Here is a 15324-nt window from a genome sequence, read left to right as displayed (position 1 = left end):
AAAATGCAAGCCCACTCTACCCACTGTTCTGTGACTTGCTTTTTTCATGTTTTCCAGATTACTTGGATTTTTTTTAAAACACTACTTTTTTTTTTTTTTTCGTTACACGGGCCTCTCACTATTGTGGCCTCTCCCGTTGTGGAGCACAGGCTCCAGACGCGCAGGCTCAGCGGCCATGGCTCACGGGCCCAGCCGCTCCGCGGCACGTGGGATCTTCCCGGACCGGGGAATGAACCCTCATCCCCTGCATCGGCAGGCAGACTCTCAACCACTGCGCCACCAGGGAAGCCCTAAACATTACTTTTTAACTGGAAAAACAATAAAGTTATTTTTGTTTGGGGGAATGAAAGTGCATCAGCCAAAACAGATTACAATGCATGTATGATCTGAGTGGCCCAGTAAACAGACGCACAGGACAAAGGCTTCCCAAGTTCAGGTCACCAGGCTGCCCGGTCCGGGTGGGGATCCAGACGTACCCAGACGTGCCCAGTCGGCCCAGGAAGTTGATAAGTGTCCTGTTCTCCCTAAATCTTCAAACCCAAAGAGGGACTGTTAGAGCTAGGCCCAGGGCTCAGGAAAGCACAGACACTGGGCTGCAGCCTGTCCCTGAGATGCCTGCCCTGCACCAGTGCAGTGCCCCAGGTTGCAGCTTCCACTGGGCCAGGCCAGACAAGGCTGAGGATGGCTACCCCACTGATGCCAGCAACACAGCCACGTACGGCCTGGGCTTGCTGCAACCACTCTTGAAAAGCACCCAAGCTCCTTGCTCTTTTCCTCCTCCGGTTCTAGTTTCAACTGTCATATTCCTGGAGAAGGGCTCTGTGAGGGGTCAGAAATGCTGCTGGAACTTCATCAGAGCTCCGCGGGGAGGAGCAGGCCAGTTGCCTGGCCCCTGCGTCCTGGAGAGATACCAAACAACAAGCCTGTCACCATGTCTGCCCTGAAAAGCAAGAAGACAAGCCTGGCTGCGGAGACCCAATGCCAGAGGGGCCAGAGCAGAGCTGTGTCTGGCTTAGGAGAGTCATTTTTTTTCCCACTGAGAGAGCTAAGAAGAAACCGAGCAAGAAAGCAGGACCCCTGCACTGGCCCATCAGGGCATGGCATTCAAAGCTGTTCCAGTAACTGCAGCAGGGAGCACACTCCGAGGTGGTGACTGGCCCTGTGGTACTGGCCTGGGACTGCTTCTCAGGGCTCACTGTTCCCGACTCTGGGAAGTTCTTTGAAAAATTCAGTCACAGTTATCCTTCTCATTTTTTCTGATCATAAAATCCATGCTCTGTGCAGAAAATTCTAAAATGGCTGGAAGGTACCAAAAGGAAAATGTCAATAACTCATAACCCCATCATCCTAGGATGGCCTCTGTGAGTATCTTCATGAATCTCCTCCAGGCATCTATATGGACATGTACATATTGTTAACAGGGTTAGGACCCAACTCTATATAGAGTTGTAATGTGCATCTTTTTTGTTCTTTTAAGCCTGTTTCCTTTTTGTCCTGCAATATACTTCTTAAATGACCACATAAATAATATTAACTGCTTCCATGTATTATGCCAGGTACTGTACTAGGGACACTGAATATATTATGAAGTAGATATCCTGATTACCCCATTTCACAGATGAAGTAACCAAGTCTCGGAGATGTTCAGTTTTGACCCACAGGTGCCACAGGTCCCACATGGCCAAACTGGCAAGCTGCCTCTTGGGCTCTTGCCCCTATCCGTGCTGTCCTCCAGCCCTTTCACTGAACATTCAATTAGGAGCCCCTTCAAGTTACCAGAAGGCTTTACCTCCTGCAGAGGTGCTGGGTCTACTCCTGACGCACCGGCTGCTCTGTTCTACTGGCCAGAAGCCCTCACTGCCCCCTGCAGGGAGCGTCCCTGAAATGCAGATGCTAGAGACAAAAGAGCTGCATTCTGCTGAAAGAGCTAAACAATTAAGACTCCCTAGGGGGCCGGAGAAGAGAGAATTAGTCTGAGGGTGAATATCGTAGCTTACTACCTTTATCAAATAACTCCTTTCTGAGAAGAAGCTCAAAACATTTCATGCAGTTCTCCAAGTAAGATACAGACCCATGGAAGATAAAGGGATCTGCCTCAAATTCTTCCTCCCCCAACAAACCTCTAGGTACTGTGATCCCTCTGTCCTGGGCCAACGCACAGGCCCCAGCTAAAGCGAGGCACCTCACAGGGCCTCTGGATCTATCACAGAGATGGAAGGATGGTCACCTCTCTACTTGGATAGTTATTCAGAAGTGGAAAACACTCTGTCAGAGGTCGGCAGATTTTTTCAGTGAAAGGCCAGATATCAAATATTTTAGGCTTTGAGGGCCAGAGAGTCCCTGTCACAACTACTCACCTCTGCTGCTGCTGCACAAAAGCCATAGATGATATGTAAAGGGCATGTCTGCATTCCAATTAAGTTTTATTGACAAAAACAGGTGTCCATCAGGATTTGACCCACAGGCTATACTTTGTCAGCTTCTGTTTTTAGGATTTAAGTCTTCCCTAAAAACACTTAGATTTAAATATTGGATAAATTATAATTTACATGCAAACCACTTAAATTTTAGGCCATAAGACCATTTCTGAGGGGTTGATCTGTTTTATTTCAGTGGAATAGAAATACAATCTTTCAATCACTAATCGAAGGTCTTGAGAAAGTACAGAGAAACCAGAGATTGTTTTGCCTTATAGTTGGTAAGTATTACTAACAGATGAAAGGGAAAATATTTTACAGATCCATAGCAACCAGAAAAGAGGATAAATCAGGCTGAGGGAAAGAAAACGTCAGGAAAATCAAAAAGAGTATGAGGAAGAAAAATGATATTAATAAAACCAGGCAGCTCCATTTGGCTTCAGTTAGCTAACTGGGGCAATGGAACCAGGAAACGAGAGAACTCAATAGCTCTCATTGGTAATGATGGAGCATCTCCTTTCAGAAAACTTCACTTGAGGCAAAGATATAAAGATGGAATACACCTGGGACATCTAGAGAGAAGCAAGCTGCTGATGGGAAACTGCAGCCTAGCAACATCTCACACCTGGGGACATGCTCCAAGTGCCTCACTCAATCTTCTGACTTCCTTCACTCACTTGCAGAGCAGGGATGAGGAAGCAAGGCCTGATCCACTTCTTGAACCTGGAAAGAGAGCCCTGTGGTGTGTTGCTGGGCACAGGGAGGCAGAGGCTGCTGACAACCCCTGAGAGAGAAGAGGGGTTCCCCTCCTTAGGCTGGGGAGCTTTAGCAGAGGCAGGCTGGCGGCAGGATTACACTGCAGTAAGGTCCCAAGGATTAGAATGGCAGGGCTGAGAAGAATCCATGACTCTGCCGCTGTGCTCCAAGGACTGCAGCAGCCCCAGCACCTTCTAGGGAAGGGCCACTCTAACAATACAGGCAGAAAAAAAGCTCAGAACACCTCAATTCCAAACACATCTTAATTTTTTTTAAAGTGTTTTCACTCCCCAAACTGGTCATTTCCCCTTCTTCTTTGAAATGCTTTTGTAGCTCTCCACTGCCCTTAGAATCAAATCCAGACTCTTCATCAAGACTTTGAGTCCAAATGCAAGTACAAAGCCCAGCACTTTTCCATGCCTGCTAAGCCTCCAGCTTTTCCTGAGCCCTTTCCTCTCTCTCCCTCTGGTTCCTCATATTCCTCAAGCTCTTTCTCTCCTCAGGGGCCTACACGTGCTGGTCCCTCTGCCAAAAAATTCTTCTCCTCATTCTTTGCCTTTAGTCCTGTCCTTGCCCAACTCTACAATCTAAAATGAGTCCACCACTTTATTCTTTTGAAACACCCTGAGCTTTCCCGTTCTGCGATCTTATGGAATCAAATATTTATTCACCTGTGTTTTCAGTGTCTCTCTCCACTACCTATGGGAAGGGATCCTATCTATTTGTTCCACAGGGCTTACCCAGCACCTGACAGAGTCCTTGGCATGTAGCAGGTACTTAAATAAAAAACACAACTAATAAAAAAGTGCTCCTTTCCCCCAAGGCCTCTTGTCATTTAAAATGGATCACTGGGACTTACTTCCCTGGTGGTACAGTGGTTAAGAATCCACCTGTCAATGCAGGGGACACGGGTTCGAGCCCTGGTCTGGGAAGATCTCACATGCCGCAGAGCAACTAAGCCCGTGCACCACAACTACTGAGCCTGGGCTCTAGAGCCCAAGAGCCACAACTACTGAGCCCACGTGCCACAACTACTGAGCCCACGTTGCCACAACTACTGAAGCTCACATGCCTAGAGCCGGTGCTCTGCAACAAGAGAAGCCACTGCAATGAGAAGCCCACGCACCACAATGAGGAGTAGCCCCAGCTCGCCACAACTAGAGAAAGCCTGCACAGCAACGAAGACCCAACACCCAAAGCAGCCTAAATAAATAGATAGGTAGATAGATAGATAAATAAATAGATAAAATGGATCGCTGGAGGCTCAGAGGCCATAGCACGCAAACCAACACTTTGGGTGTTGGTTAGGGTGGCCCTGGAAACTAGCTCCTGCCACTCACCAGCTGCAGGAAATTCTCCAAGGCCCACCACCTCTCTGAGCCCATTTCCTCATCTGAAAAGTGGCAACATCAGTATCTTCCTCACCTAGCCACCTACTGCACAGGTTAAATAAGAGAATGTAAGTGCTAAGGATGGCTTGGTGCTCAATAGCTACTGTTTTATTTACTTACTTTTAACTATTAAATTAAAAACAAAAAATGGAGGGCTTCCCTGGTGGCGCAGTGGTTGAGAGTCCGCCTGCCGATGTAGGGGACACGGGTTCGTGCCCCGGTCCGGGAAGATCCCACATGCCGCGGAGCAGCTGGACCCGTGAGCCATGGCTGCTGAGCCTGCGCTTCCGGAGCCTGTGCTCCGCAGCAGGAGAGGCCACAACAGTGAGAGGCCCGTGTTCCGCAAAAAAAAAAAAAAAGGACCTCAACAGGAAAAGACTAACTGCATTAGTAATTTTAACTTTAGAAAAGGTAGGAGGAGGTAAAACTCAAAAAAACTCCATAATTCATTGGGGTTCTTTAATAAAACTCGACCCACTGTCAGTATCTGGAAAAGTCTCTGACTTCAGGCATTAGGGTGCGTCCCTCACCACTTCCAGCTTCAGACACAGGAAGCATGATGGATGGGTTCCTGTGCTAAATCTAAACAGTATGAGAACCACATAAGAGCTTGCTTTCCTAACCCCAAATGCATGCCGTTTAACACGTATTAACAAGCTTCCTCAGGCCAAGTAACCTAAGAAAGGGGATCAATTCTCAAGGACTGAGAAGACAACTTGGTTGCTATAAAAACAATTTTATATAACAATCATTCTGTTGTTTGTTGAAAACAATTATAACATTTATGGATGATCACAAAAGTATTATTACAATAATATAATCATTCATCTGCAATGGCTGTTAACATGTAAAATGTTCATTTCCCTTAACCTAGCAATCCAACTTCTAGGAATTTATCCCACAGAAATACTTAGGCAAGAGTGCAAAGACATACATCTACAAGGATGCTCACTGCAAGTTTGTGGTAGGGAAAAATTAGAAACCATCCAAATGCCCAACACCAGGAGAGTGATTAAAGTAAAGTATATCTAGATAATAAAGTGTATAGTTAGAAAGAATATACTAACATGGAAAGATGTCCAAAAGATATTAAGTTGAAAAACATGGTCCATTTTTATAAAATAATGATAATTCTATATAGATATATGCATTGAAAAGAAAGTCGAAATACAGAACACTAATGTTTCCTCAGTGGGGGAATGAATTATGAAGGACTTTAACTTTGTGTCATATATTTCTATGTTTCAGGGTTTTTTTTTTAATATTCATTTATTTGGCTGTGCTGGGTCTTAGTTGCAGCATGCAGGGTCTTCGCTGCGGCGTGTAGGATCTTTAGTTGCAGCATGCAGGCTCGTAGTTGTGGCATGCAGGATCTAGTTCCCTGACCAGGGATCGACCCCGGGCCCCCTGCATGGGGAGCGCGGCGTCTTAACCGCTGGACCACCAGGGAAGTCCCTATGTTTCAGTTTTATAATGAGCAAATATTTCTTTTATAAACGGGAAAAGGAAAGAAACTGTAAAGAAAAAAAAAATCTCTTGTTGTCATTAGTCTGTCCATACCACAGAGTTCAGGATCCTCAGGCAGCACCCTCCCCCCAATCTCCCTGATTGGGCCTGAATCACAAAGTGAGCCGACTCAGCACATGTCATGAGGTTGCCATTAAACAGCAGCAAGAGAAGGCACTTGAATTTCCACACAGTGTCAGTTACAAGATTGGGGGGCCATGTTTCTCCTGAAACTCAAGTGAAATTGCCTTGGAATTTGTGGTTAAGGCCTACCAATGGCAGAACTGAGAGCAGGCAGCCTCTCCAGCAGAATTCTAAAGCACAGCTCAGAAATCAAGCCCTGCTGAGTTGGGGAATGGTTTATTTCTAATGAAACCCAGAGGGTAGGGGGCAGGGGAACAGTCACTGGAAATCTGAGAAGAAAAAATGAGCTGATCAATAAAATTAAAAGGGAATGGGTGAGTAAGAGAAACTGGCTGCAAAGAAGGAAAGAAGTTGAAGTGTCTACTGGTGAAGTTACTGATGTATTTACTGCAGAACTTACCAAATGATTCATGACAGTGGCTGGATTTGGTTCTAAATCTATGTAGCAGGTGAAACAATGACAGCTACCCTGTCACATTTTCTTTCCACATGACACTTTTATACCGGCCCAGCATCCTGATCAGTATGCAAGGATCCTCTGACCCCAGGTAACGCTTGGGGCTTCCTGGGTAGGGGAGCAGATACTGTTTTGCCCACCTGGTGGCCGTTCCCCTTCTTACTAAGAGAATCCCACTTTTCTTCCTCTGCCTTTCCTTGGCCATGACTTTCAGGGAACAAGGGCCCATCCCCAGCCCTAGGAGGTGGATATTGATCGGTAAGCCAACATGGTCGTCTCACTTTCCTGACATAACTCTAGCTAATGAGATGCAAGAGGAGATCAATGAGGGCGGTTCTGTGGAGGTTTTGATTGGTCTTGAAAAGACACACAAGACACAGGGAGCTCAGCTCGGTTCTCTGTGATGACCTAGATGGTTGGAATGGGGTGGTGGTGGGAGGGAGGTCCACGAGGGAGGGGATATACGTACACATATAGCTGATTCACTTCATTGTACCGCGGAAACTAACACAACATTGTAAAGCAATTATATTCCAGTTAAGAAAAAAAAAAGAGACTCGGGACAGAAGTGTCTTTTTTGCTACTTGCAGACTCTGTCAGGTGTGATTCTAGGATGCCAGGGATTGCGGCAGCCATCTTTGGAGTATCAGGGAACAAGTTTAAAAAGTCAATCCAAAGTGCTGAGGAAGGCAGAGCAGGAAGTTAGAAAGAACTCAGGTCCTTAACAGCACCACTGAACAGATGACAACCATCCCTGGAACGCCCCACCTCCAGATGGCTCGCTCTGTAAGATAAGTGCCCTTATTGTTAGGCCATTTTAGTTGGGGTGTTCTATTACCTGTAGTCAAAACCATCCCAACAGATACAAGACAGAACAAAAGGTGTCCGCTCCACCTATGCATTCTCTAATGATTTGACTTCCAAGCATAACTGCACATCACAGTTACTGAGGCAGTAGATGCCCCTAAAGCCTTGTGAGAGCAACTGATTTTGCCTACCAAGGGCTATACCTACATGTTTTCTGCCAGTGCTTTCTACCCTTTGCTTTAGAGGACTTCTCTCCCACTCCGTGTAGTTGGAAGTAAGGAGGGGGAAGACCTTAAACATAAATCCTGGTGCTCCATCCGGACCACCACCCCCAACCAGGGGGGTGTCCTACTGATCTAGACAGAACTAATCTGGGTCCTTCCCCAGGACTGACGGAGGAATGTTGGAAGCAAAAAGCCTTCTGCCTGCTGGGACTACAAACTGGGAGAACTGGAAACTCTGGCTGGTGGTGCTCATCTTTCCTGGCACGTGGGAAGAGTCAGTCTACAGTACAAGACCAACGCACAAGTCGGAGCCCTGAGGACACTGTTCGACCGTATAGATCAAGCCATGCCTGAAACCCTGGACATCCCAGTAACCTGACCAATAAAGTCTGTTATTATTTCAGGTAGTTTTTGTTGGGCTTCTGTCATTTGCTCATGATTAGGAGCATCCCGACTCAAATAAACACTCACCAGTCTCATCCCCACATCCTGACTCCTTCACCTTCTCTGGATACTCTTCTTTCCCAGGCCTCTCACATTTCCACTTCCTTTTCTCTACTGCTCGGCTCCCCACCTCTGAGCAAGCCAACCAAAAAGTGACTGCCCTCCAGCAGGTCAGGGCTAAGTTACAGAACCTGTCCAAGTCATTCTTCAGAGCAAGCTTTAGAGGCAGCCTCATGCAGCCCCAGGCTGGGCGTGGGCATCACCACTCCCCATCACACACCCCTGCCCCCAGAGTCTCATCATCTCTTTCCCTTGCCTCCCACTGCCCTGATGCTGTTTCTAAGTCTGGATGGCAAAGCTGTGGATGCTGTCTAGACCTGGAAAAGCAGGTGTAAGCATTCCACTTACTAGATACTGCTCAGCATGTTCTCACATGCAAATGGGCGGGGTACTCCATGTAAGTCACTGAGTTTAAGGTGGACAGCCCAGGTGAGGCAAGACCACCACACAGAACTACGCTGCTAGGTATACACGTGTAGGTCTATCTATCTATACATCAAACATGAAATACATGTTCTGTATAATAACATATGTGTAACCCTTGTAGAGTGTAACCGGTTGGGACAGAGCAATGTCTACAAGGGAGGTTCTCTGCAGCATCAGGAGAGTGTGCCCTGCTCCGAGAAAACTGGAAAGGCCTAAATCCAGTCTTACGAAAGAGTTACAAAAAGGGGCAATCATTCACACTATAAAAAGATTCTTCACCTTATAAAAAAGGATTTACTTACAAGGTCCCACTAAACTGCATGGGCTCTATTGCATATAGAATAGGATTTGATTTGTATAAGGCTTTACCGGCACTGCCAACTACATAAATCAAGGAGCCACAGTTGAACTGAATTTGCTTTTTGCGTTTACAATGTGATATACAAAATGAGGTAATTTTACCTCATTTGTGTCATTATTATTAATTTTCTGTGTGAGAGAAAGATAATGGCACCAAATTTATCATATCAGCTGAGGCAGGCATCTGATACAGGGATAAGCAATGCATCTCCTTCCTATCAGCGTTTCCTGGGGTCTTTACTAACACTGCAAAAAAAGACCAAGGTACCCATCTTCTCTATTCACATTAAGGTTTTTGAAGACTGAATAATAATAATAATTGTGGGTGATACTTATATATCCATAGTACTTACTATGTATCAGGCACTGTTCTAAGTGCTTTGCAGGTATTAACTCATTTCATCATCTCAAGAACTTCATGTATAGTTACTATTATTATCTCTGCTTTATAGTTGAGCAAATAAGTTATGATGCCCAAGGTCAGGAGGCAGTAACTGGCAGAGCTGAGGTAAAAATGCAGGCAGTCTGGGCCTAGGGGCCATGCTCTTAACCATGATACTATTCTGTCCTCCTTGATCTAGCAGTAACGTGCAAGATGGTGAAGAGTGCCAGGGAGAGAAGTGGAAACGGGGGCTATGTAGCCTATAGCTACCTACCTAACTTACCAATGAGCTCAGGCACATCGGGCTGAGGACCCGTACTATGCAGTGAAACAGGAAAGGTGGAAGGAAGGGAGGCAGGGAGGGAGGGAAGGGAAGAGAGAAAGAGAGAAGGGAAGAAAAGGTAAGAAGGTGACTGAGAGGAGGCACAAGGGAGGTTTCTGGAGAACTAGCCTGTTTCTTGATCTGGGTGCTGGTTACACGGGGTGTGTTTAGTTTGTTAACTCTCAGCAAGCTGTACTTTTTATATGCATATTTTCATGAACAAAAGTTAAAAGATTCAAGTATGGGTTTAAGAGGATTTGGGTAATATTACGACTGGCTTTAGCCCTCCTCTACGTATTTTCCAAACGTTCCAGAGTGCCCGAGCAAGGCATGCTGGAGCTCAGGGGCTATGTGCACAAGTGCAGTCACCCATGTGGATGATTCTCATACCTCATGGTCCAGCCTGAGACATGTAGCAGCCCAAATATCAGCTGGGCCACCAGCAATGTGGTATCGTGGTTAAGAGAGTGGCGTTAAGAACTACAAGGCTGTCCTTTGCACTTACTAGCTGTGTGATTTTGAACAAGCTACTTCCCCTCTCTGCCTGTCTTCCTTTCTGCAACTGTAGAGCTGGTATAACAGCGCCTAACTCACAGGGCTTTACTGCACATTGAAGGAGCACTTACAACCGTACCTGGCACATAGAACACACTACTAAATTTTAGCTCTTGTCCTCACTATCCAGGCTCATAGCCATGGTCTTCTCTCTTACATCAGTTGCCATATACTTTTCTTCATCATTTTCCCATTTAAATAATTACTACTCCCTGCCATGTTTCAAAAAGAATTTAAGGGGGCTTCCCCAGTGGCACAGTGGTTGAGAGTCCGCCTGCCGATGCAGGGGACACGGGTTCATGCCCCGGTCCGGGAAGATCCCACATGCCACGGAGCGGCTAGGCCCGTGAGCCATGGCCGCTGAGCCTGTGTGTCCGGAGCCTGTGCTCCGCAACAGGAGAGGCCACAACAGTGAGAGGCCCGCGTACCGCAAAAAAAAAAAAAAAAAGAATTTAAGGAAGATTTGTTTTAGTTATTATTCAAGTAGTACAATCACATTATGAAAATCTGGAAAACAGAAAATCAGGTATTATACTTTTGGGAGTGTAGTCATCCTGCTGCTGCTGTGAAACGCCTGAAGTGATCTACAGGCACAAACTATAGCTGTTACATTACAGACACCATAAAAGGGCCTGTCGCAGCAGACGGGACTATGGAGCCACACCAGGCAACATACACTCAAGAAACAGCCACAACTTCTTATTCTCAAAATTTTCAGTCCCATAGAAAAGTTAGAAGGATAGTCCAATATATCCTTCACCTCCATACATCCTTCACCTAGCTTCACCCTTTAACATTTTGCCACATTTGCTTTCTCCTCTGTCTCCCCCCGACACACTTTTTTTTGCCAAATCATTCGAAAGTTAAGTTGCAGGTATCATGTCATTTTATTCATAAATACTTCAGCTTTTATCTCCTAGGAACAAAGACACTATCCTTTATAACCATAATACCATATCACACCCAAGGAATTTCACAGTTACACAGTACTGTTATCTAATACACAGTCTATATTTTTTCTAATTGCCCTAAAAATAACCTTTTTTTTCCAATTCAGGGTCCAATCAAGGATCATACATATATTTAAACTGTCATGTTTTCTTTGATCTAGGACAGCTCCAGCCCCTTGCCATGTTTTCTTTTAGAGCATTGACATTTTTGAAGAGTCCAGGCAGCTGTCTTGTAAAATATCACACAATCTGGATTTACCTGACTATATGCTCAGGATTCAATTCAGGTGAAACATTTTTGGAAAAGTGCTACATGGGGACTTCCCTGGTGGTGCAGTGGTTAAGAATCGCCTGCCAATGCAGGGGACAGGGGCTCAGTCCTTGGTCCGGGAAGATGCAACATGCCGCAAGCAACTAAACCTGTGCACCACAACTATTGAGCCTGCACTCTAGAGCTTGTGAGCCACAACTACTGAGCCCTCGTGCCACAACTACTGAAACCCGTGCACCTAGAGCCCATGCTCGGCAACAAGAGAAGCCACCACAATGAGAAACCCGTGCACCTAGAGCCCGTGCACCTAGAGCCCATGCTCTAGGTGCTCTAGGTGCTCTAGAGCCCATGCTCGGCAACAAGAGAAGCCACCACAATGAGAAGTCCACGCACTCCAACAAAGAGTAGCCCCCGCTCGCTGCAACTAGAGAAAAGCCCACATGCAGCAACGAACACCCAATGCAGCCAAAAATAAATTAAATAAATAAAGTGTTACACGGTTGGTGCTTTATATTTCACAGTGTAACATGTAAGGAGGTACATAGTAATCACTTGTTCCATTTTTGTGGTGCTACATTTGATCATTTGGTTAAGCTGATGCCCACCCAAACTTTTCCATTGTAAAGGTATTCTTTTTCTCTTTGTAGCACATAAGTAATCTGTGGAGAGATTCTTTGAGTCCTTGTGACTACGTTATACCCCAACAATCTTTTTTATCCGATAGTTTTGACATCTGTTGATAATGTACCTGAATCAATGATCACATTAGTGTTGCAAAACAGTCACTGTGATGTTTACTGTGTGGCTGAAATGAACCCTTGCAAATCAAATCCCGCTTTTCTCCCCACTTGCGTTATTATTTCAGAACTATAACATCAGAACTATTTCAGAGGTTCATCTGCTTGACTCCACCTGACAGTGATTCATAACACCTGTTCTACATTTCTCTGATCTTGATCCATATGAGCAGGTTACATTAAGTGCAAACAAACATATAAATGTACTGGCTTAAGCACTGGGCAGGAAGCTACCTGTCTATACAAGCAAGAGGTTGCCTAGTCTTTAGAGCCCCATTTTCTATAGTAGATCAAATTCCATGTCAAGAAATGTCTATTTTCCAGGAGCTGAAATAGGTCAGTTGGGAGAGCATTAGACTGAAGAAAGGTCTGTTTTCTCGAAGACAGTTCTATATTGGCATCAGTTACAGGCATCAAAGAAGGGAGAGAAGGGGACACAGTGGGTTCAGGCAGTAGACTCCTGGCACAATCTTAAAACATTAAAAGATTGTGCAGGGGGCTTCCCTGGTGGTTCAGTGGTAAAGAACCCGCCTTCCAATGCAGGGGACGCAGGTTCAATCCCTGGTCAGGGAACTGAGATCCCACGTGCCATGAGGCAACTAAGCCCATGCATGTGCCACAACTACTGAGCTTGTGTGCCTCAACTAGAGCCCACTTGCCGCAAACTACAGAGCCCACATGCCCTGGAGCCTGCGTGCCACAACTAGTGAAGAGAAAACCCGCACGCCACAACTAGAGAGAAGCCCGTGTGCCACAACGAAGAGCCTGCATGCCACAACAAAAGATGCCCCATGCCACAACTAAGACCCGATGCAGCCAAAAATAAATAAAATAAATAATAAATAAATCTTAAAAAAAAAAAGACTGTGCAGACCTAGACGCTAGGATAGTACCAAATCACATGAGCCAGCTGCTTCAAGCAGCCTGCTTCCCCTGCCCCTGTGAATGATACTTCTTCCCATCAACAGTCCTTTAGAGTCCAAACAACATCCCCAGACCAGCTGCATTAGAATCCCCCGGGAAGCTGGTTAAGAAACAGATGCCCCAGTCCCACCTCTGACCAACTGAATCAGAGCCCTCCAGGAGCATTTGGGACTCAGTGTGTTGAGATCCCAGAGGATCTCATGAGCAGCCAGGTTTGGGAACCCTTGCTTACAGAAGACCCACTGTAGCCTTCAAAAGGGTACTATCCCATAGGCCACACAATGATAGATGGTAGTTAAGGATCAGTCAGTCCCATTACATGATGGCCAACCAGCCAACAACTGACCCCCAGGGGTCTGAAACGAGGACAGAGGGTTTCAACCTACATGGTCAATTGCACCCCCAATTTATAGCCTACTCAAGGCTGAAAAAAAAGTCACTATACTCAGAGAAGTTGCCAGATCTATGGTTCTCCAAATTTAGTCTCTACCAGAGCATCTGGGAACATCACCCACCAAAGATTCTAAGTCAGAGATCTCCTCTGGGGCCCAGGAGTGTGCTTGCAACAAGCTCCCCAGCTGATTCTGATGCAGGGGTCCAAGGACCATACTTTGAGAGACCCCGGCCTAGATGCTAGTCTGCTCCTATCTATGACAGTCAAAGAGCAAGAGTTGGATAAAATTATGTTGGCTTTCATTTGAAAACTACTTACCAAACCAAAGAAACAAAATATAAAGTCATATGGGAAATGTTTCTGAGCAATTAACCACACAGAAACATTCAGATGATATGAAACCCTCCATAAAAGGTACTGAATTCCACTCCGACATTTCATCCCACTTGAGGACTAGAGGCAGGCTGAGTCAAGAGCATGCGACCAAGGCTCCCAGCACAAAAGTCCCCACTTCCGGTTCCATATTAGCAGTCTCCAGAAGGGCACCAGGGGCACAGGACCATCCCCTGGAGGGCACTTGAATCATGTGAATCAAACAATATTTCTGACTGTCAAGGTCCTGCCTGATTCCAACTTCCCGTTCACACTGTGAGGGAGCAAGTTCAAGGTAATTCGTTCTCTCCCTGCCCTATCCTCTACTGTGAACACTAGACTTAGCCAAGATTAACATGTGTGCTCGTGCCCCAGAAATGGAGGTGGCTAGGCCACTGGCATCAGGGAGGAAAGAGTGCTAATTGTGGGAAAAGGGGGAGACAGAGAAAGTGCTGGTCAGCTCCATGCTGAGCTGGCCTTTGGCTCTCTGGGAATCAGAAGTATGGCTGGCAGACTGCAACCAAGGCTCAGGGTGTCAGGGACTCCCACTGCAGGAGGTCATATGACATATCCTTCCCTCCCATGGCCCAGGCAGCTTTCCACCCAGGAAACAAGCCACCCTTATGGTACAAATGCAGTATAGCACTCCCAGGAAAGGTCCTTCCACAGACATCAAAATATACCTTCAGGTTCCCAACCCAAGCAGGCTCATGGTGAACGGACAAGCACACCAGCCAGCTCCTGGGGCTCTTACCTGACTGGAACACATATCTGGCCAAGCCTTGCATTAGTTCTGCTGGCCATGTTGGGGGCGCAGACTCCCCTGTCTCTCTCTTCAGACGAAATGTCAACTCAAAGCCAAAACCACTAGGTCCATCTGTTCCTGTGAATCTGGAAGGAATAAAAAGCAAATGTTTTTTGTTTAACTACCTTAGGGAAAACACTGTTTTGTTGTCTAATTAAAGTTCTTCCCCTTTTTGCGTAGGCTCGGCATCCAAACCCCCTAGTCGGAAGAATCTTGAGCCTTGAGGGGAGGAAGGACCTCGATAGCCCATATGGAACAAGAACTCTAGCCTTGCCCTCCTGCCAGCTACAGCACATGTGTGTGACCTCAGCCCCGCCAATCAAATTCCCCTGCTGGTACTCTGAATTACAAGTTCCAGGTTTTGTGGCTCTGGAACATTCCTTTCTGTATGATTGAGTTAAAATCCTACAAAGGGAGATGGGTCACTAGGGCAAAGGGAAGATTTCCATTACTGAAAATAACCCTTACACTCTTTATTCCTTCAAGCTATTAATAAGCACCTACTGAGTTTGCTAAGGATATATGTCCTACTGTATGCCCTATGAGGATGAGACCCTTTC

At 46.1% G+C, this 15324-nt stretch overlaps 1 protein-coding gene across 1 annotated transcript in view; it reads right to left on the bottom strand.

Moving 5' to 3' along the window:
- Positions 1–15324, bottom strand: part of SUFU (SUFU negative regulator of hedgehog signaling) — a 110736-nt gene that overhangs the window by 61580 nt on the left and 33832 nt on the right. The window contains exon 4 of the mRNA XM_024734832.1: positions 14714–14850. Within this exon, the coding sequence (XP_024590600.1) occupies positions 14714–14850 (137 nt within the window). The remainder of the gene's footprint in view (positions 1–14713; positions 14851–15324) is intronic.

The sequence above is a fragment of the Neophocaena asiaeorientalis genome, unplaced genomic scaffold (genome assembly GCF_003031525.2).
Source record: "Neophocaena asiaeorientalis asiaeorientalis breed wild unplaced genomic scaffold, Neophocaena_asiaeorientalis_V1.1 scaffold240, whole genome shotgun sequence".
NCBI classification, from domain to species: Eukaryota; Metazoa; Chordata; class Mammalia; order Artiodactyla; family Phocoenidae; genus Neophocaena; species Neophocaena asiaeorientalis.
This window is presented reverse-complemented; position numbering and strand designations above follow the sequence as displayed.